Genomic DNA, 22,912 nt, shown 5'->3' with positions numbered 1-22,912 from the left:
GTTCCAAATGTTTCGATTTTGTTTATCTAAAAGGACAAATAGGAAATAAACGTCATTTAAATATAACTTCTTACAAAATTTATCTTCTATAAACGAAGTGATAACTTACAAAGAAATTTTAAAAACAAACAAGCAAACACAAAGCTCCCACACTTTCCAATCCAGAGCAAAATGACTCCTACCCCCTACTTCTACGCACACGCACACACTCTAGCCCGGGCGTGCGCAGCAGCAATGGACGCCTCCATCTACGGCAGAGATTTTTGTCTAGAATGAAATAAAAGCAGCATTCAGTGAGTAACATACTTTCGTCTTCCTTGTATCCTTGATTCCAAATCTAGTCGCAAATCAAATCTAGTCGCTCAGATGCCCCTTCTTTATCTTAACGGGAAAACTTTTCGCCAATGGAGATAGACCCACGGATGCGCATTTCAGAAGGACTAAAGCTTGGGAACCCAGGAGACCTCTGCTTCCCCTCCCGCGCTGAAAGAGATGTAACCCGAATCTTTGTTTAGGTTTTGGCTGGGGAGCGAGAATTTAAAACAAGTCAGACGAGGAAAGCAGATTCTAAAAAAAAAAGAAGAAGAAGAAGAAATAAAGAAAAGGGGGGAATAACAGAAAAGTCAAGTTAATGGGCCATCCACATTTCCCCCACCTTTAACACTGAACTTGGAGTAAGTTGTCTGGTGCAGATAAAGATCTTAACATGTAGAGAAGGCGGGTTTTTCCGCAAGGAGGTGAGGCTGTCCCTCCTGGAAAAGACTTTCCCCCACACCCCTCCTCCCCGTGAGGTTCCACCCTCTGGAAAACACAACTTCTTTCCCTCTTTTCCTGGAGGGACAGACCTCAGTGTAGCTGAGAGAGGAATCTAAGAACAGCGGGTCCGAGAGTGGCTACGGCCACCGTGGCCTCTTTGGACGAGACGCACTTTGGCATTGCAACCCTGCGTGTTAGCTTTCCTTGGCGCTCTGGGGCGGGGGAGGGGGGCACTGCAGACACCCGCAGCCTCTGACCCTCTGGAGCTGGTATGTGATAAGCAACGCCTGCGGGGCCATGTATTGGAAGAGCGATCAGATGTTTGTGTGTAAACTGGAGGGAAAGGACGTGCCGGAGCTGGCGGTTCCCCGCGAGAAGGTGAGCGCGCCGACGCCCGGCGGGATCCCTTGAATAGCAGCAGTTTCCTTGAGAAAAGAGAGTTGCTGGGCTCCTAGGCGAGGCTCGGAAACTACCTGTCACTGCCTCATCTCCAGACCTGACATTTTTTTTATTACGTAGCAGCGTTAGGTAGTAATCACCGCGTCCCCTCCCCGTGGGCTCACTTAACCTGAGGCATGGACACTCTAATTTGGGAGACGAAGTCTGGAGCGTAAGGTGCTCTGGGGCCATGTGAGTCCTGCTTTTATTCTATGTAACTCGCTGTTCGAGGCGGCCTGGGACAGCGGTGGGCTGGGGGTCCAGGCCTTTGCGAGTGGCACCAGGTACCAATCGCCGCGCTCCGCTGAGCGCCGGCTCTTGCCTCGGGTCGGGCGCGTGTGGGGTCTGGGGACCCGCGGCGACAGACTCGAGGACGTGGGTCCTGCAGAGTCCCGCCGGCTCTTGGGAAGGGCCAGAAAAAAAGGATTTCATTGGAAACACCCAAGGGGCAAGTCTCGCAGCAGGAGGCGAGCCTAACCCCGGGACCCAGAAAGCTGTCACCTCTCTCCGGAGGCAAGACCCGTGGGTGGCTCGCGTTTTAAGCTGGAACCGTTTCCCAGCCTGGGGACCTCGGCAGGACGCGCGGGCCACTGCGGGCTTTGTGTTTGCGGGGAAGGTGACAGGTAGAGTTTCTGCCTGGATGCTTTGTGCGCGCGAGGACGCGGCCGGTGGCGGCTGCGCTGGGGAGACCCGCGCGCGCTGGCTCACCTGGGTTTTCAGAGGACCCAGGAAAGGGAGACAAAGGGACGGAACGCGGGCCGGGGGCGGCTGTGGGCCGCGGGAGCCCGTGGACCCGCCAGCCCTGAGCCAGACTTCTCAGTGAGATTGCGTTCGTTTGTAGAACAAAACTGAAAGTGCAGCCGGTGCTTGGGGACACTTGAGCGACGCGCCTGTGTGCTCTAAAACGTACTGACCCGCGTCGGGTGAGGTTGTGTTTTTTGTTTTTTTTGTTTTTTTTTTTTTAAATGGGACAAATTAAATTCAGCTGGATATTTCCATTATTCGACCCGCTTTTTGCACTGGTTAAAAATAATCCTTTAGTAGCTAAAATGTTGACTTACTGAGCACTAAGTGGCAATTCACACCTTAAAGAAACCAGTGTAAATCGCTTACCGTTCTAATTGCTTCAAGTTTACCAAAGAGCTGCTGGCTCCGTTTAATCTGAAGCATTTTCATTCAAATCGTCGGAACAAACACCAGGCTTCTTAAATCCCACTGTAATTAGCTTTCAAGTATCCGATTAAACCTCTTCACCTTTCGGGCTATCCTATTCAAAAAGCCCCCCCTTTAAAAATATGTGTGTGTGTCTTGCTCTTTTAATTGAGGTTATTAAAGAAATCAAGTTTTTTCTCCCCACCCCCTCCTCAGTCATCTTTTCTTCTCTCTCACTCCACCTCCCCCCCGCCCCGCGCCCCCTTTAGCCGGGTGTTCCCCGCTCCCGGGTGATTGACGTCTAGAAAGCAATCGCTTTGTGCGCGGAGGCCGGTTATTAGCTGGGTACCCCCGGCGGGGGGCGGGGAGCCGGCGTGCCGGGGTGAGCGCGGGGCCCCGAGCCACGGCCCCGCAGTCCTGCAGTCGCCCGCTGGCGGCGGCGGCCCAGGGAGGCTGCGCGCTGGCCCGCCAGCTGCGCCCGGGCTCAGGTGCCCGCGGCGGCTGCACGCGCCGCCCTCGTGCGGGGCCTTCAAGAGCTCGGCGGGGCCGCGGCGGCTGCGGGGCGCCGTGTGCACGCCGCCGGCTCCTGACCCGTGTCTCCCCGCCTTCCCCGCTGTCGCGGCGCAGTGCCCGGGGCTCATGTCGGAGGAGTGCGGGCGGCCTGCAGCCCTGGCGGCCGGGAGGACCCGCAAAGGCGCCGGGGAGGACGCAGGACTGGTGAGTGGGGCGGCGGCCTGCGGGGGGGACCCCCAGTTCCTTGGGCGGGGCGGGACGCGGGGCTGCGGGGGGTCTTGCAGGTCTGGGGATCCCCGGGAGAGGACAGGGAAAGCTGGGACGGGAGGACAGCCCTTGGGGTGCCCCCGTGGGGTGGTGGGACGTGGAAGGGAGGAGAGGTCTGCGGCCAGTGCCCCCTTCTTCCTGCAGGTGAATCCTGAGGGAGCTGGGGACGAGGACTCCTGCTCCTCCTCGGCCCCGCTTTCCCCGTCGTCGTCGCCACAGTCCATGGCCTCGGGCTCCGTCTGCCCGCCAGGCAAGTGTGTGTGCAGTAGCTGCGGCCTGGAGATTGTGGACAAATACCTCCTCAAGGTAGGATGGGGGGGCATGCGAGCCCCAAAGGGAGTCCGCGTGAGGCTCTAGGGGAAAGTGCCCCACCCCGTGTCAGCCCAGGCTCTGAAGTCCCTCTCGGCCAAGTGGTCCGCCCTAGGCCCCACCACGAGGAGGGGGAAGTGCCACTCAGCGTTGTCTGGCTGGGAAACTGTGGAGACGCGGTCTGCTGCTGTAAGGAGGGTTCCCCGGGTGTGTGCGGAGGGTTTGGGGAAGCTCTGCCACCCATCCTGAGAGCTGCCAGTCGCCAGGGCTTTTGTTTACCAAGCCTAGACCTCTGCTTACCTAAATATCCTGTACTCTCCACACCGGTCCCTCCTCTCCAACACGCCTGTGTTGCTATCTTCGTAGACTAGTCCAGGTCGGTGTGCCAACCGATTCACAATCTCCTTCTCTGACCAAAAACACTGTCAACTGATTTAAAAGACCTTTTGTTTGGACTGTTATTATCTTCGCGGTCTTGCGTTTATTTACAGGTACCCGGAACCTTCCCAAAGCAAAAGTTCATATAAGTTTTTAGAAGCCATTTCGGTACCTCCCGGACCTTGCTAAGCACAATAGTGTTATGTCCTGTCCGTGCTGGGGGAGGGTGCCGCAGATCCAAATAGACTAGTTAGGCAGGCATACTGAGCCTCGGCTGAAATGTTTCACGCAGTGGTTTCAGAGTTGACTGACCTTCTTAATTCGGTTTAACTTTTTCTTTTAAAATATTGTGCGCAGGGGTGTGGGGGAATTTTGGAGTTGAAATTCTGGTAGGCTGCAGTTATCCATGCCATTGCAGGCAGAATCTCGGTCCCATGTGTCTTAACATGAATGCATTGGGTTTCCAACTTCAATAGCTTTTAAAAACAGCTATGTGGGAAAAAAAATGTTTTCCTCTGTACCAAATTAGTTGCAAGCCCGTTCACTTTCTCTTCTCCTCCCCATGCTTCAGCTTTCTGAAGGATTAATTATGGAAAGTAAAAGTTCAAAAAGTGAATTAGTGGGTTTAAGTTAATGTCAACATTCAAAAGCTGAATTCTGGGTGGAATGGGAATATTACTCTGGAGCCCAGATAAAGCACCAAAAGAGGCTTGGGTGAAAACAGTTTTAGATGTTGTTGATTCTTGAAGCGGGCAAACTAACCTGGGCTTTCTCTTTAAATCTGCATTCTTAAAAATTTCATTTCTAATTTGCTATTTGGAAAACTATAAATGTCACAAAACCATTCCCAGAGTCAAAATTATCTTCTTGTTTTGAACAAGGTTCTCAGTAAGTAGCAGAATCTTGACTGTTTCTGAAACGGACTTAAGAACTTCTAACATGTCACAGCAGAGAAGATGTAGAAACAGTTACACAGTAAAGTCCAAGTTCTGCCTCAGAGTCTAGCAGTCATCGTGTGTGATTTTATATATTGCTTATGCTTGTCTTCATATGATATAAAAATTCTAGCTGAGTGAGTTATGCAAAGTTTCCTTTTGTAATTGGACAGGAGTCTATCTAGGAAGGTTTTCTAAGTGCAATCATAGTCTACACTAGGTTTTATAAATCAACTAACTTTTGCTACCACAGCATCACTTAGAAACTAAATGCTCAGCATCCTTACACCCAGGTGAAGCGCTAACTCCTTACTCTAGGTTTGACTCTAAACTTTTCACTGGTAAAAAGTATTTTGACCCAGTGCAGATCCAGCTTTTGAGGCTATTGGAAAAACGTCATCCTGTGGAGCAGCAGGTCACATGGAGTCAGATGAGTGGTCAGCGGGAGCTACCTGAAGCTGTGGCCCCTTCCAGGCCCCTCCTGTCACCGGGAGTGGTCCTAGCCTGGTTGAGCCTTGGATGAATGCTAGTTTAGAGAAGGGTTCCAGAACCCGTTCCAGAATCTTCCCCACCCTCCTTTACTCCCTGGCAAAGGCGAAGAATGTTAAGGAGCTTTCTTTTGTTTTTCAAAAGAAATTTTGTGGAAAGGTGTCAAGCCAGACAGAGGTCTGGCTTTTGTAGAGTATTATAGAGAGGCCAGGGCTCTGTTTTAAAGCCTTGCTTTAGAAAACAAAAGCCTGGGTGTGATTGGAGGCTGTTAGCAATGGAATACTCGGGACACTTGGACTTTCTATATTAACTGGGAGCAACTTAGGGGACAACGTGGGGAAAATACATCTTTACTTCCAGGATGTCTTCATTTTAATTCAATTAACTATTTTTTATATAGTGATTATATGGTTCTTTTGAAGAAAGACCCAGACCTCAAATTTAAATTTCCATCAGAAATGAAACACTGCTTTGAGAAAAGGCTCATAACTCAATAGAAAACCCATGGTTTCCTTCAAAGTGTCTTTTTTATGTCCATCCTATCAGAGTTAAAACACCCTGACCGGGAGTTACAAAGCATAAACCTAGTTAGTCCCCATATCGACTCATCAGCACACTTCAGGAGCCGCCCTGCAGGCCAGCACAGCCCAATTCATATCTCCATGTGGTGGCTGATGTTCAGTGCTTAGAGGGGCAGGGACAGCTTCAGGTGACTGCAGTGATCATTTGTTTCCTGAGCTGTCAAAGTCTAGAGTGCCTGCTTTATTAAATACTGTCCTGCCTCACGACGTGGACGTATTTCCTGGGTGCTGTCATAGCCACCTATGATCAGACACCTCTCTTTCTCCAGGAGCTAGGTCGTTCGGTAGATTGCCAACACCCTCCTCTGCACTCTGTTCTCTGTAGCTGTTAGAAGCAGGCGTGAGGCACAGATCACTGAGCTCTACTGTAACGACTTCTGGTGTGTGAGGGAAGTGGATTGCTTGCTTTCTCTGTTAGGATACTTTACAAAGCATTTTCTGTCTTTGTCATTCTTATCGATGGCACACAGTTTATAGCTGTTTGGCCAAAAAGTAGGTTGAAGAGGTTTGTATCTTGACTTCCATAGCTGCCAGGTTCCACCGTAGGAAGGATCAGAGCAAAGTGAAAACAACCCATACACATGACTTGAGAATAAATGCTCTCTCTGTGTTCATAGAGGTTTGGTCAAGGAGGGAGGAAAGAGAATGAAAGACAACCTGAAGCCTTCAAAGGATTAAAAAAACAAACTTGAATGTGATCTATAGGCGTCTGGTTTCTCGTTGGAGTCTAGAAGAGGATATAGGCAGATGCAATGATGCTGCTGGGGGGGGGGTCTCCAGAACATGTATTATAAGGCCTTCCTCTTGCCTCCCACACCACATCGGTGACTGGGGGCCCGAAGTGGCGTCGCGCTCATCCTCATCTCCCCTTGCAGGTGAATGACTTGTGTTGGCACGTCCGCTGTCTGTCCTGCAGTGTCTGCAGAACCTCCCTGGGAAGGCACACGAGCTGTTATATTAAAGACAAAGACATTTTCTGTAAACTCGATTACTTCAGGTATATTGCTATTTTCATTTTAATAAACACCTCAAGAAGTTATTTTAAAAGACCTTTGTAACAGGACTTTTTGCATAGAGTTTGGTTACTCAAAGCCAATTATGATGATATATTTCAATTTTTTTTTTTTTTGAGATCAGATCTTGCTATGTAGCCTAGGCTGGCCTTGAACTCATGATCCTTCTGTGTCATCTCTCAAGTGACAAGATTAGAGGCTTTAAGCACCATAATCAACTTCTCAAAAATTCTTTGGGGGGTATAATTTGTATTAAAGCTAAATTAGTGTTTATTTCCTTTAGGAATTGGCTAAATAAAACTTTGTTTTGGATCATATTCCCATTCTAAGGATGAAAGTTTGGGGTATTCAAGAATAAGACACATGATGGTAGCATTGCTCCTTGTTTGAAGTCAGTTGCGAAGTGAAATAAAATCTTTATGGGGAAACTGATCCCTGGTAATAAACCTCTAAGATACCAGGCGTTTAGATAAAATAATCAGCTACACTATTTAAAAGAACAAACTGTCATAAATCCAACAAACGGAATCATTCTGCCCAGAGGTCTTGTTTTATTTTTATTTTTATTTTGGTCTGTTCTTTGACTTGGGCTTCTGAGAAGTACTTGCTCAGTAAGTGTGCACATTCTCTCTGTGATCTCTCCGTGGCTGTGTTAAGTGTCAGGTGTCTTCCAGGATGTACTTCTTTGTGGAGAGTTGTCTAAACCTTGTAAACATTACTTTAAATGTGGTCATATCTCTTTATTTGCATTCCTAGATTAGAAAAAGTTCATTGTGAAATTTTGCATAGCGAAATTAGTAACAACTAATTACAGCGTCAATGCCATTTCAAAAGTCATTTCAGAGAGTTTAGTGATTAAGTTTAATACAATACATAGACAGGTTATAGCACGTGATCATAATTAGAGTCTATCTTATAAAAATCAAGTGATTTTATAATTTCCAAAAAATGCATACTTCTCACCAGAATATGCCATTTTTTTCTTTTCTTTTTTTCTTGTTTTTTTTTTTTTTTTTTTTTTTTTTTTCGAGACAGGGTTTCTCTATGTAGTCCTGGCTGTCCTGGAACTCACTCTGTAGCCCAGGCTGGCCTCCAACTCACAGAGATCTACCTGCCTCTGCCTCCCCAGTGCTGGGCTTAAAGGTGTGTGCCGCCGCCGCCTGGCCAGAATTAGGCCATTTCCTGGGCATTAGTAACAGTTGGTTCCTCTTCGACTTACAGTATATTAATCACCCTTTGAAATTTTTGATTTTTTAAGAAAATATTTATTAAAATCTGTTTTTTTAGGATTTTTTTTGTGTTCTGAAATTCATTGGCAATACTTAAAGATGGGTCCCTGGGTGGACACAGGCGGAGGTGCCAACCTTGTCCACCAGTGACTGTGGTGGGAGACAGAAAAGGGCATCTGATCACTAAGACTGGGAGGGGAAAATTCCCCTTGCCTCTGGCATCTTGCTGAGAATGCCTACAGATGTTCCTGGAATTTTAGGCACTATTTCTCCTCCCGTGGCTGGCAATGTAGACATCCATCTTTGCTGGAATGCTTCTGCATTTTTTTTCTCCTCGCCCTTCAGGGTGAAGAATACAGATTCTGTACTTTCCCTGATAATTTCTAATTTAAATATGTCAGCATTAGTTATTCCCCCTAGTCATTGGGTTTTGTGTTTGTTTCTGGCACTGCAGATTGAACCCAGTGTTTGCGCACACGATAAGTACATACTCCGCCATGAGCTGCACCCATCCCTCCAACTAGATTTTAGCTGATCAATGTTCCTATGTTCAGTTAGTGTAGTCTTGCCCTTTGAGGTTTTCAACCTGGAGTGTGCATGTATAACTGTGCATGTGTATCTGGAATCGCTACGTGAATAAGTGCCTTAAGATATGACACAATAAAAGGGCTATTGAAACTCCTCGTTCATGTATTTGAAAACTAATCTTCTTCGCCATTACCAATTGAGGCGATTTTGTCTTTAAAGCAGATTTGAATTGTGACCCTGTCTCAACTGCTTCCCATACTGAGAAAAAAAATTAATTTCTGTTTCACTTTCACAATACTTAAATCATTGCAAAGAGCATGATGATGGGTTAGTTTGGACTTGCCTGATACACACCTCACCATGCCTCCTCCCTGTGTCCTGCAGACGTTATGGGACACGGTGCTCCCGCTGTGGCAGGCACATCCACTCCACTGACTGGGTCCGTAGGGCCAAGGGCAATGTGTATCACTTGGCCTGCTTTGCCTGCTTTTCTTGCAAGAGGCAGCTGTCAACTGGAGAGGAGTTTGCCTTGGTGGAAGAGAAAGTCCTCTGCAGAATGCATTTCGACTGCATGCTGGATAATTTAAAAAGAGAAGTGGAGAATGGTAAGTAGGGCTCAGAACACCTTTGAGTCTTTGAGGACCTTGAATGAAGAGATAAAAATTGATTCCACCCCAAAGTCATTCTAATGTCGTATTTTATATAAGAGGTAAAGGCTGTAAAATCAACAGGGCTGCCAGGAAAGGGCTCCATCTGTTGCTCTGCGGGCAAAGGGTGGCCTCTGTGAGTTCCACACTGTACTCCGTGGCAGCAGCCTGGAGTTTGGGTTCAGCTTTATTTGTGCGTATTTGCCTTCCTCGCATGGGCCTAGATGTATGCTTTTACTGCATTTCAGGCAGAGTGCACAGGCTATATATAAAGTCTCTTACGGTCTATTGGCAACATGTTTTTAACACTTTACAAACTCGGAAGATGCGAAGGTGTGTGAGGGAACTACGACTGTGCACTAGTGTGGACCCATCTGAGTTACCAACTGGGTGGTTTGTTTTTTAAAACGCAGGTAATGGGATTAGTGTGGAAGGAGCCCTGCTCACAGAACAAGATGTCAATCATCCAAAGCCAGCCAAAAGAGCTCGGACCAGCTTCACAGCCGATCAGCTCCAGGTAGACATGGCAATACATTTGCAATTTCTAAAACTCTTTCCCCGCCCCCAAAGAAAACAGACTTGAAGCAAATTAAATAGATCTCCATGCTGCCTGAAAATATTGTTTAATAAAGGTCCTACACTTTTTAAAAGATCTAACTCGATGAGAATATCAGTGCACACTTATTGCCCTAAATGTCATGGTCTGCAGAGTCCAGTCACAGTCGCTTTGTGTCCTTAGGGTCTTTTGGTTTTGACATCAAATTAGGACACAGTGCCGTCCCCTCGAGCACCAGTCTAAGGCAGACATTCCACATGCAATGACAACAGAAGATGGCTGTGTGGAGACTCGGCACTCTGTGCTGTGTTGTCATTTAAGTGAATCGTGTGAGGTGTTTAAACCACAGGGATTCCGTACTGGGCGGAACAGAACTGCCTGAGACAGGAATCCGATGGTTGACGCCATCGTAAAGGGGTAGAGGCAGCGCCTCCACCGTCCAGCTGAGGTTGACTCTGCCCTCAAAAGCAGACGGACTTCGCTATCACAGTGGTCTAGGATTCGAGGATTGTCTCATTTGTGCACACTGTCAAGAAAATGTTCCTTGATTTATATTTAAGTCTACATATGATGATTCTTTCTGGAATTTTTCCAGATAATCGTATTTTCTAAATGATCAGTGTGGCTGAGGTGTTTGTTTTAAGATGAATAACGTTACTGCACCTCTTCCATGGGTTGCTGGGTGTGTTGCATATAGTATCCGCTTCAGCTCAGTACCCAAGGCAATCATGTCTCGTTAGCAAGTGAAAGAAAAACCACTTCCAGCAGTCAGAGCCTGGCCAGCATTTTAGACCTCTACAGTAAAAACAGAATGATTAGGGGTAACCTGGACATGGCCAGCATTCCAAAAGAATTTGGCAAATGGACCAAATGCTGAGTATTAAAATCTAGATCCATTAAGAAAAAACCTCCAAGTACACAATTGCTTGCTGTTTATTAGACATGAAGTCCTGATCGTAAGTAATATGTGAGAAACAGTACTGTTGAGAGACTTGTCGCCGTCTGAGCCTTGTTGCTCGGATGCTCCCTGGAGTGCTGGAGAAAGCCACACACAGCTTTGGCTGATGTGAATTCTTGTCTAAGCTTTGCAAAAGCACCCAGTTTGAGCAGGAAGGCTGGATTAGACAGCATCTCTAATAGACACGTATCAGGTTTGAAACTGGTCTGTTCCATAAGGAGTTGGCTGTGACTTTGACGATTATAGGCTTCATAACTTGGATGTGAAAATTCCTTACTAAAATTGTAACTGTGGAGCTTCAAAGTTATGGCAGATAGCTGTACAATCTCTGGTGAGAAGATAATTACAGAAAAAAAAAGATGGGATATTCGTTGGGGTTTTTGCAAGTCAGGTGCTGTGCCGGGCTTCATGTTCCCATCATCTTCAACTCCTCAGCCACTGCTACAGTTCACAGTGTAGTCTGCCTCCTGGGGGGTACGGGGGGGGGGGACGGACACAGGAACCACCCGCAAGGTAACCAACTGCTCAGGGAATGGCAGAGGAGAGGCGCAGACAGACTTGCCCAACCTCTGCGCTTTTCATGTGGTTTTGCCTCCCAGGAGCCCATGTTCTTCAGCAGAACCCAGCAAGACAGAGAGGATAAATCCTGAATCTTGCAGACAGGCTTATAGTTAAACTTGCAAAATACTTAAACTATGCATTACTACATAAGAATGTGACCTGAATCATAAGCTAAAAAATCATCAGAGTTGGGTTCTGAAAAGCATGATCTCGTTTATTCAGTATTCAGTAGCATCGATCCTGTACACAAGATGGTCAAAATAAATGAGATAAATCCTTAGTTGTTCCAAAGAACAAGAAAGCTGGGATAGCCACAGTTTTAAAAGAGGGAAAAACCCGAATCATTTACTTTCACCAGATTATCTGATAAACCAAGTACTATATTCACCTTGTCAAACTGCCCCATTCTTGAGAAAATTGTGAATGTATTTAAATACTGGCTTCAATAAAAATAATTAAAAAAAAATCACATGTGAATACTGAGTTGAGACTGCCCATGTGGTGCTTGCTTTGGACGGAGGAGTGTTAAAACAGGGCAACTAAATAAATTCCTAAAATTCCATTTCAGAATCTTACAGAAAGAAAAGTTTCCGATTGAAGGTATGTCTGCATACCCTCTCAAACGTGGCCCCATTGATAAGAAGGGCACTCAAACTCCTTACTTTTCCGGTAGACCCCTTAGTGTAAAAATGCTGCTTCAGGGCTTCCCATGATCATCCTGAAGAGCTCCCAGGACTGGGAGTGGCCTTCAGCAGCTACAACATCTGCAGAACAGGGAGACTAAGAAATCCAGTGTGTCTTTTCTTCCTTTTTTTCTCTTTTTGTGTGTGACTGAAAACTGGCACTAACTAAAGGAAGAACAATGAGGGCACCATTTTCTTTAGAATATTCTAGTTCTAATTGGCCGAGGTAAAGTTCCGTTCCATTCCTTGATGAACTGTCTTTGCTAAATGTACATTGGTTCTATTATTAAAACTTTTATTTCTAGAGGGCTTTTGTTCCTTTTTAAACCAGATCATCAAGAATGACCTTAGAAGCAATTTCCCAAGTATCAGTTCAGCTTGCTCTTTGTGAGAAATTAAAGATATGATCAATTCTCTTGCTGTTTTGTCTTTGGATGTTACGCTTAAGTCACCCCTGCACAAGCACAGCTTGAGAGAGAAGCATTCCCTCCGATAAGGACGGGAAAAGAGGAAGGGATGGAGACGACAGATGCTTAGTCCACTTTGCCACTTTTTTAAATAAGAAAAAGTCTGTTCCTTTTACAGTGCGTATAGTGGTACAACACTGGATGGGACACTAGGAGCATTTGACCCTGGAAGAGTCAGTAGCCAGGGGCATCTTAAAAGGATCATCATTTGCACCCTTGAGATGTTTCTGGACCCACGCTGGACTTTCTCCATCTCTTGAGATTTTCCTCATATTGTCAAGGTTCTGTCACCAACTCCAAAGTGCACAGTGTGGCACGTGGAGACTGTAGCACCCCCTCCCCCTGGGGGGGCATAATGCAGGATTCTTTCCCATAGTCCTCTGGGAGCTCCCACTTTTTCAAAGGACCCTGTTGGGCTTCCTTCTGGCAAGTGAAGATGCAGAGGGGGGTGAGGGCATTGTCAGAGCAGAGGCTGCAGTTTGCCTGCCTGGAGGGAGGTGGGGCCAGCAGGTGGGGCAGGGGAGCTCACTTCCTGACCCACAGACAAGCACAGCCTACTACACGCTGTTGTTCTTCATTAATTATCTTTATTGCATATTCCCCTCAGCTGATTGACTTTGGGTGATAAAATTCAAATATGTTACTTGATTCTCATGATTCCCCCTTCCAAGAATCCAAAGGCCTTGACTGTGGCTTTTATTTTCTTCCTCCACTTACCTTTGATTAGAGGCAATTATTGGCATTTCTATATTTTTCTTTAGGAACTTAAGATTAGCGCCCCCTCCTGGTGCCATTTGTGAATATATACATGTCATAGCACTTGGCGTAGTGGTGTCAATCCGGAAGGTCACAGTTGAATCTCTGGACTCTGCTAAGGTCTTGTTGCATCTCAGAGGTTGCTTCACAGGGAGCAAAGCCCCTCCACACACACCAGTGGTATCCCAGCAGTGCTGTGTGGTGCATGTCCGCAGCAGAGCCGAGGCTGTGTGCACCCACAGAGGCCAGAGAGAGATGTGGTGTGATGATGTGTTTTGAGTTTCCAGTGCAGGGACACTTAACAAAACGAGAAGCCAAGTGAAGGAGACTCGGTCTGTAGATTTATTTGTGAGTTCCAAGCCTGGAAGGAGAACGGGGACATCTTTAATGACACAGTTGAGAGGCAGCATTCCATCCAGCAGTGGGACAGTTTTTAAAATCTCAGAGTCTGTGTGACTTTATAAAGTGAGCCTTTCTTTCATTGTAAAATATACATCACATTTTCATCGTGTGTCTTATCTGTCCCGCCATAAAATTAAAAGACCGAGCTGTTAACTGCTTGCTCCCAACTTTTGTTTTAAAAAACAACCACAGGTTATGCAAGCACAGTTTGCTCAGGACAACAACCCAGATGCACAGACCCTCCAGAAACTGGCAGAGCGGACGGGCTTAAGCAGACGTGTCATACAGGTGAGAATCATATACGTCAATCAAGAGATGCAGAGGGTTCTGCATCTGACTCTTTGTGGGTGTATGCTGACCTTTTGTGAGCTCCTACTTTAGGTCTCTTCCACTCTGAGCATATTTCTTAAAAGCTCGTGTGACAAAGTTTCCTGGAAAGACGCAGCCCTGTCCAGTCAGCACAGACTAAAGTATGGAAAGCACCAAGTCTGACTTGGTGAACTAGTGAGCTTTATGGTCACTCACAGGAATATGGGCGAGGGGTCACTCACAGGAGCAGAGATGACTCCAGCAGAGCTGCATCACCAAGGCTCACCCCAGTCTGGGGGACAGGTCACAAAGGCTGGGAACCTGCACACTGTGCAGCCTGCACACAGCTCAGAAGACTGAGGAGTGCCCTTTCCAGGTGTCTCAGTTGGTCTAACCCTCTTTCAGCAGCTCAGCTGGCTAGTTTCTGCTTCTTCCAGGCAGCTAGGCGGGTCTGTGTAGTATGCTCAGTTTATAGTTTACTCTGGCCGGGAGGGGCCTAGTGAATCTGGTCAATTTCAGGGACTTCCTGAAGCTCTTTTGAGTTGTTTACCTTCCTGCTTAAGGAGCTTCCCTGTAGGATGGAATATTTGAATCTCAGAGGAAAAAACAACAGCCTGACATTGGCTTTCCTGGACTAGGCTACCGTTTGTCAATTACTCTGTTCATCTTTATTCAGATAGCTCTGAGATCCTTGGGCTGAGAAATACTGCAGTTCCAAGCCAAACCTGATTCTGAGCTTTCCCCTTCCCTCTCCCCTCCTTCTCTCTCCTCCCCTTCTCTCCCCTCCCCTTCTCTCCCCTCTTCCCCTTCTCTTCCCTCCCTTCCCCTCTCCCACCCTCTTTCTGCCCAACCCCCATAGTCTGATCATGGTATTTAGTAAAGATCTAAGAGAAGAAGTGACATGACCAAGATAGGGAAGAGTGAGGTATAGCCAAACATACATACTGTAGAATTCATGTGTGGAATTCTGGGAAATTGTTGGAATTGCCCCTTTTGTAAAGAGGAAGCCATGACATCTGATTTGGGAAAGAAAGAACAAGTTGACAAAATTTGGGAAGAAGTGGAGCCAGGATTTTGGTTCTGGTGACCAGGAAACTAGGGAGGTTTTTGGTTTTGTTTTTAAGAGACTTGACTGCAGCGTAGACCTATAACTAAATTCCAGAAACACGTTTACTAATTGCATAATGATGGCAGATACTGGCTGCTAGCAAGTCAGGAAGGCAGCCTGAGACTGCAGCAGAGAAGCAAAAGGAAGCCCACTGCTGAATTAGAAGTCCGGGTTCTCCTGGGAAGGGCGCTGGTCAGGAGTCAAAAGCGCTCATTGGCTGTTGGGAGGGGGATGTGATCACCTCCACCTGTGCTAACCATGTGGTGGTGGTGGTGACCGGCTGTGTGAACAGCTTTTGAAGGGACGGACAGGGCTCAAGCCACAGGGCCAGTCCCTTGAAATTGAGTCGACCTTTACAAACCCCGAGTGAGAATAAGGAGCGGAGGAGGGGCCTGAGGGAGAGGACGGGGTCACAGGGGCTCTGTGAATGGAGGGCGCATGGCCACACCCTGAGTGGAGGGATACTGGTGAAGGAGCAGAGGGTCTGAAGAAGGATGGCATCAAAAACCTGAGCCACGGTGGAGAGAGGCTAGGGGCATGGAACACTGTTAGAAGAATTGTTGCATTTTTTGGGGGGGGTTCTTTTTTTTAATCAACGGCACTAATCATAACCAGCAAAAAACAGTTTGGCCTGGGGTCATGAATTCCTTTTTGGTATACATGTTCTGTTTCATGTAGTTGACCTTTAGGTGCTAATTTTTCGGGAAGTAGGAAGTGTTTCCGATAAACCAGTAAACCTTGCCTTTGGGACACCTGAGTTGGAGGCAGCATCTCTAAAGCGGCTCCTGGTGACTGCAGTGTGTCGAGGCTCCCTTAGGAGGCTGGCCCCATATCTTGGGCACTGTGCACATGTTCAGAGTACTACCTTTACTTTTTACAAAAGAACTAACAAGGGGTTAGTCCAGAAGGAGTGCTGAGAAGATCTAGAAGTCTTGCGGTGTTAAAGGCAATATGAATGTGAGGAGGACAGGACAAGGAGGGGTCTATACAGGGTCAGCATCTTCACATGTCTGCATAGCTACCCTGTGAAGGGGTGCCTGAAGAGGAGTGTTCGTCCATCATGAACTGTCCTCACGACAGGCTGCAGGTGTGGTGTTGATGCTGCTGAAGACAGTGAAGTTTTCTTGTGACTTGTTCAGACTCCGTGGCCTGGAGGAGTCCTCCTAATTTCAGACTTTATTCATTGTGAAGTGGAGGCAAGAAGCTCAGCCGTGTGACCGTTGTGAGTCCAGCAAAGGAGATGGAATGGCGTGGTCTTCCCAGAGTGGTTCTTATTACTGGAGGAGTAAGGACCCAAGAGACACCTGCCAGGCTGTTTTCAGGCATTTATTAGGTCACCATGTGCAAGTCAGATTGCACTCCAGCATTAGTGCTTAGATTTTATTTTCAGATTGGAACTTTCAATATATGTGGATTGAATGTTAGATGTTTTTGATGTAATTAATGGCAGGTGACCCCCCTCAACAATGGGGAATGTTGTGTCTTCTCCTCTGAGTGGTGGTATGTGCTGTCACAGAGCCTGTGGGTGGATCTGGGACTGGAGACTTTGGGTGTGGTCTCCAGAGAATGAGTGAAGAAGCTGTGACTGCACCCTGCTTTTCCTTGGTGTATCTCCACCTAGGAACATTCCCTGTGCTTTCTCCAGTTACCTGCTCAGGCTGACCACCTATGAGACTGAGAAGTTTGGCTTCCTTGGTTTGCAGCAGTGGCTGGCTAGCCCCCGGATTTTGAGTCTCAAGGTGCAGGATATGTCTTTGAAATCAGGCCAACATTTTTTCCCTTTTAAGTTCTTTTCACTTTCTTTCTCTTATCTCAGGCCATGAAGCTCCTACACAGTAGCCCTGGACACAGATAACATTCCTGACCTTACCCTGGCCTGCCCCTCCCAGATGCCAAAATGCTTATTCTAATCTCCTTGAAGTTTTTTTAGCTCTTTATCATTTCTCCTGTGACACAATTTGTTTGGAATGAAGGTGATCAAGTGTGTTTGTGCGTGCGTGCGTGCGTGCGTGCGTGCGTGTGTGTGTGTGTGTGTGGTGTGTGGTGTGTGTGTGTCAGGGATTGTGCCCAGGGCCATGCACATGTTAGGCAAGCCTTCTATAATCGAGCTATACCTTAGCCTGTGATAGCATATTTTAATAGAGTAACACTGTGTGTTGAAGCTGCCTTTCATGACAGAGTCCACTCACATGAGATTCACTTCTGGACATGCTCTGGCAGTCAGGCCTCATGTTCCTAGATCTGGATATAAGCCTTGTCCTTCTGGAATTACTTCATAGAGTGGATAGCGCAGTGGTTGGCACTTTGCTTTTTGTGAGGTCTTACCAGTTGGATGTGTTTTAATTCATTCTGCTCAAATATGGCTAGTTTGTTCTTATTATAGAGTTGACCTTAACATGCTTCTAACGGAATAGTCTATGTATTCACTAAGAGAGTGAACTCAGCAGGTTAAATGCGGCTGGGATGACTCAATCAAGAATCTTGTAGAAAGCTGTGAGTTCTCAGTAGGGATTTTAATAATGTGAACAAGGATTTGAAATGCTTCCAGCAGGTGTCTAAGAATACAACAGTACTTTCTTTTTAAGTTCTGATTAAAAGAACTTTCCTGTTTTCTGCTTTTTCCAAATGCCAATAGCAAAACTGGAGACACTTTCCCAGAATTCTCAAGGCTTTACTCATTTTTTAAAAAAGTGCCTTTTTGTTTTGTTTTGTTTTTAGCATAGAATAGATCTTTAAGTAAACCACCAGAGACTATTAGCTGAGAAAAATAAAAAAAGGCTATTGTTATAATACTTGAGCTAAAATGTTTCTCCAGTCAGTGGACATTTTAAAATTTTTTTCAGGCAAGATCTTATATAGCCCAGGCTGGCCCCTAGCTTGATATAGCCAAAGAGGCAGGATTTTGTATAGCCCAGGCTGGTCCCTAGCTTGCCATGTATCAAAAAATAGCCTTCAATGCAGGACCCTCCTGTGGCCTCCTCCCAAGTGCCGGGATTACAGGAATGCACCACTGCACCCGGTTTCTGTGGTGTAGGAGTGGGAACCAAGGCCTTGGAACAGCTTCCCAGCTCTGTCTGCAGACTTGTAGAAGGTTTCTTTCTGGGGATGTGTGGCACTGACTTGGGCCACTGATCAGAAGTTGGTATGTGACCTAACCGCCTCCCTCTTCTCCTGTCAGGTATGGTTTCAGAACTGCAGAGCCCGCCACAAGAAACATGTCAGTCCAAATCACTCCTCCTCTGCTCCCGTCACAGCGGTCGCCCCATCCAGGCTGTCTCCACCCATGTTGGAAGAAATGGCTTACTCTGCCTATGTGCCCCAGGATGGGACGATGCTGACCGCGCTGCATACTTACATGGATGGTAGGTAGCGCAGCACCCAGCAGCTGGTAACGTCTAATATGAGATGACTGATTGTGTTCACAGTTTTGAAGGATTACCTCAGTGATGGCTGAGAAACATTAGCGGGTACAGCAGACAGCAAAGTTATCCAACTATTAGTGTGATGCTCTGCTCTGCAGCTGAGCTGCCGATATCAGTGATGGCTCAGTGCTTGGTTTTTATCGGCAACATTTTTTGTTTCTTCCTTTTCTTTAATTTTCCTTTGTTTTTATTTTATATGTATGGATATTGTCTGCATGTATGTCTCTGCACCACATGCATGAATTAACCTCAGAGGCCAGAAGAGGGTATCAGATCTCCTGGAACTAGAGTTACAGGTGGTTGTGAACCACCGTGTGGGTGCTGGGAATCAAACTTTTGTCCTCTGGAAGAGCAGCCCGTGTTTTTAACTGCTGAGCCACCTTTCAGCCCCTTTGTTCTGTTTTCTACTGGATACATAGTTAAACATTTTACTTTTCTATGGTCAGGGAAGGTATTGACACATCTCTACACTGGAGCTTTCTGTTTTTATACTTTTTCATTGAAGTAAGTCACGTGTATGAAAGCACACACAGGTGCTGGGCTTGATGACTTGCCCAGCGAGCATCTTCTATAAACGGCACCTGGATGAAGGAGAGCAGCAGTGTTAGCCTCAGAAGCTGCATGCATCCCCTCCATGTAGCTGGAGCTTTCCTGTATCCCAGCCTGCCTGCAGTCGGGACAGATCTCTCCCACTGGCGTCCCCCAAGTAAACACACAGAGACTTACAGCAGGCTTCTAGCTATCTGTTCTTACATCTTAAATTAACCCATTTCTATAAATCTATACCTTGTCACGCGGCTCGTGGCTTACCAGTATCTTACATATTGGTACTCATGGCGGCGGCTGGCAGTGTCTCCTGACGTCAGCCTTCCTGTTCCCAGAATTCTCTTCATGGGACTCTTAATCCCAGGGTCGTGGGTTCGCGCCCCATTGGTCCTCAGCCAAGCACATACACCAAATGTCTGAACCTGCGGTGCCTCTCACACTGAGCAGGATTACCATGGCAACACCTCCAGGTTATTTTCTTCTGCCAGACTTTACCCTGAGTTCAAAAGCCATGTCTTAATTTTTCTTTTTAAAACTTTTTTGCATATATATTTGTGTGTGGGGCAGGGGGGCGGGGTGCATGTGTGCCATGGCACACATGTAGAGGTCAGAGGACAACTTGGAGGAATCAGTTAACTCCTTTTATCCCTGAGGATCCTGGGGATTGAACTCAGGTTGTCAAGCTTGACAGCAACTTCTCTTTCCTGCTGAGCAATCTTGTGGCTTCATGTGAACGGAACCAGACAGTGTGGTCTTGTATCTCTCTCTCCCACTTTCATGGAGTGTGAAAGTCATCCATGTTACTGACTTATTGTACAGAATTCCACTCACATCAGTTTTATGCTTGATAGCCTTTTGTGTTCCAGTTTGGGTGTTTTAGGAACAGGCTGCTGTGGGTTCTCTTGTGCACATCTTCTGGTACCTTTAATTCACACTTCTGTTTGATATATACATGGGCTTCACACTGTGCTCAGACCTCTTGCTTTGAGCAGCAGCATGTGAGCAACAAAGGTGTTCCTGTCACCACCAGCATTGGGCACACTCTCCCTCCTTCATCCTGACCAGTCTGGGGACAGTGCAGTACCATTTCAGTATCTTTATTAGCGTTTGCTCATGCCTGACAAGATGCCCTCCCCTTCGGACATCTGTCTATCTCGTGAAGATCCTTTGCATGTTTGGCTATGGGCCGGCCTGAAGGTTTCTCTTTTCAGAACTAATTTATTTCTTGATTATAATCTAAGCACAAAGCCTTTTCAATAACTGCATGTGTTGAAAGTATCTTCTATTTAGAGATTTTACTAAGTTGTTTGATGTCTTGCATTAAGAGGACCTTTCAGTGGCCTTTAAAAATTATTTAGCTGGTTGTGATGGCAAAGGTCTTAATCCCACCTTTAAGGAAGAGGTAGAGGCAGGCGGATCTCTGAGTTTGAGGCTACCCTGGTCTACATAGAGTGTTCTGGGTCAGCCAAAGTTACATAGTGAGACTCTGTTACAAAAAATTATTTTGAGCCAATGATGAAGACTTCTCACATTCCAACTTTTTGGCCTTCCATTTTTAGTATATTTTCTTCCAATTCATCTTCTAGGTCACAAAAATTTCTGTATATATTAGAGTGTAAAACTCATCCATTAACATCTTACTCAGTTGCTGACATTCAGCTAAGGACTCTTACCTCTGTGTTGATATCCATCCACTTGGCACTTTATTCCTAACGTGAAATGTTGGGTTACCCATGCTGACACTGAAGCTGGCTTTTGATAGCTCCAGCATCTGGGTCTTCTCTGCATCTTCTCTGATGTCTTCCTCTAGCTTTAGTCAAGCCAGATCTTATTTGCCACCCCCACCCCCAAAAAAACCCCAAACCCACTTCATTTCAATTTTGGGTAAGAAAAAAATCATTTGAGGTTCTGGATGTTATCTCTCATCAGAGACAACTATAGTTTCCTGTGGCACAAAATTGGGCTACAGGAAATCACCTAAAGCTCCGACAGTGCTTAGAAGGCTAGTCTAATTCCATTTTGCTTTTCCTTGACTTTGGAATCCTAAATGAGGGCCTGTGTTTGTTTGGTTTGTGTTTTTTCACCGCCCTGCCAAAGACTTAACTTCTGAGCAAGCTGTTGAACATTTCAGCCTTTCAGACAGACATTCCTCATGTGTTAAATTTGTTAGTATCTTTGTTAGCAAGAACATTTTCCTTCTTTCCTCTCTGAGTCTGGACTTCAAAACTTCCCACTACGTGGGTATCTTTTAAATGCTGCCCAGCACATGATCCAGTCATTGTCTGCCTCTCCCAGTTGCTCTCAGGGGGAGGTTTGGTTTGAAACAACACAGCCTTCGCTGAAAGCAGAATTTTATTTTAAGTTTTGGTTAAAAAAAACAAACAGCCTATAATACCATTGTGCCGTTTAGTTATGCTGCTGTTGGAACTGTGTGTGTTCCTGGGAGAGACTCCAGTACTAGTTGAGACAAACAGGTTTAGATGCTAGCTGAGGATGGGGGTTCTCACCTGTAACCCCAGTACCCTGGAGACTAAGGCCTAGGAAGAGGAACCATGAGTTGTAGTTTGGGGAGAATGCAGTTAAGTACTCCTAAGGAGAACCTGGGCATGCCCCTACCCCAACACCTGCACGCAAAGACAGGCAACATCTGCATACAGAGCTCGCTCTCTATGAGAAGCACACAGTACCTTTCTCGATGCAGGGTGAGGTGCAGTGAACGGGAGAGAGATGGAGCACACCACTGTGCCCAAAGCTTGTGTCTCCTCCTCCTAAAGATGAGTCGGTGGTCCTGCTGAGGAGGGAGAGTGACCACTGCTTATATGACACCAGATATCACACAGAACTGATGCCCACATCTGAGACGGTGACAAAGCCACCTTGCCTTGAGATGTCCTTGTTTGTTGAGACTACTTTGCCACCTTAAAGAACTGATACCCACGTCTCTTTCTGTTTTGTAGCTCACCAACAACTCCTGGACTCCAGCCCGTGTTACCCTATACAATGACCCAGCTGCCAATAAGTCACACCTAATTCCTTTTTTCAGGGATAGAAATGATTGAGGATATAGACTTGTCATTTATTATGTATAAAATACCATTGAAAAGATATTAATGTTAATTTTTTATTTAACACCCAAAGCATTTCAAACATCCTTTCGCTGCCCAGGTATGTATCAGTAGTTGGCCTGCAAGACACTTTTATTGATTCTTCATTTTGTTTTTTTGTAAAACTTATGTTTACAAGAAGAAAACAAGTCAAAACATTTTTTTGTATTGTCTGGAAATAGTTGGCTCTAGTGTGTATCTGTTAATTTATTTGTCATCAGAAGAGCACTTTGCCTAAAAGACTGGACTGATAATGTGCAAAATGTTTACAATCCTTTGTGAAACTGTAGTTTATCATTAGTTTGTACCTGTAAGTTATTGTTATAAATATTATCTGTATTTTTTGTTATATACAACTTTATACCTTGAAGCTTGTATCTGTGAATTTGCAACCGAGATTGATTTTGACGGTGTTTTCGGGAGGAGCTGAGAGCGCGTCCGTTGTAGCATGCCGCACACCCACGGCAGTGCCTGCACTTGGGGAGCTGTAGCTGTAAATACACTCTAGTTGACGAAGCCACCATCCTGAGTTCATTAAATCCTTGCCATCCTTGTGGAAGTCGCAGCCAGCTTGTCTTCTGTGTGTCTTATCACCACTAAATTGCTCCTGATCTTTTTTCAAAGCCATTTTGTTTTGAGCTGGGACATGAGTACGCTTTATTGGGAAACCTGTTTGTAGATGACTATACTTAACAAAAAACAAACAAACCCACATGAAAACATCTCATTTAAACTTTAATTGCTTTTAAACTAGATAGTCAAATGTGACCTTAAAGACAGAATGGTTTTCGGACTGACTGTTGGG

The 22,912-nt window shown here is 46.1% G+C and overlaps 1 protein-coding gene across 2 annotated transcripts; it reads left to right on the top strand.

Moving 5' to 3' along the window:
• Nucleotides 1-823: 823 nt before the first annotated feature.
• Lhx8 (LIM homeobox 8) lies at nucleotides 824-22,477 on the top strand. Of its 2 annotated transcripts, none has more exons than XM_006974914.4 (9): nucleotides 824-1,134; nucleotides 2,974-3,063; nucleotides 3,271-3,432; nucleotides 6,694-6,815; nucleotides 8,973-9,193; nucleotides 9,649-9,752; nucleotides 13,811-13,906; nucleotides 18,214-18,397; nucleotides 21,961-22,477. In XM_006974914.4, the coding sequence occupies exons 1-9, from the start codon at nucleotides 1,054-1,056 to the stop codon at nucleotides 22,005-22,007; spliced, it is 1,107 nt and encodes a 368-aa protein (XP_006974976.1). In that variant the 5' UTR covers nucleotides 824-1,053; the 3' UTR covers nucleotides 22,008-22,477. The 2 variants fall into 2 exon arrangements, with proteins under 2 accessions (XP_006974976.1, XP_015849299.1); XM_015993813.3 differs by lacking the exon at nucleotides 824-1,134 and adding an exon at nucleotides 1,334-1,386.
• The last annotated feature ends 435 nt before the right edge of the window (nucleotides 22,478-22,912 follow it).

The sequence above is a fragment of the Peromyscus maniculatus genome, chromosome 6, assembly GCF_049852395.1.
Source record: "Peromyscus maniculatus bairdii isolate BWxNUB_F1_BW_parent chromosome 6, HU_Pman_BW_mat_3.1, whole genome shotgun sequence".
Taxonomy (NCBI): domain Eukaryota; kingdom Metazoa; phylum Chordata; class Mammalia; order Rodentia; family Cricetidae; genus Peromyscus; species Peromyscus maniculatus.
Note: the sequence above shows the minus strand (reverse complement) of the source record. Positions and strands in the feature narration are given on the sequence as shown.

Bases quoted from the DNA above. Each gene is read 5' to 3' on its own strand.
- Lhx8 (XM_006974914.4), top strand. From the start codon at position 1,054: ATGTATTGGAAGAGCGATCAGATGTTTGTGTGTAAACTGGAGGGAAAG. The intron at 3,064-3,270 runs GTGAGTGGGGCG...TTCTTCCTGCAG, and splicing joins CCGGGGAGGACGCAGGACTG to GTGAATCCTGAGGGAGCTGG. The intron at 6,816-8,972 runs GTATATTGCTAT...TGTGTCCTGCAG, and splicing joins TGTAAACTCGATTACTTCAG to ACGTTATGGGACACGGTGCT.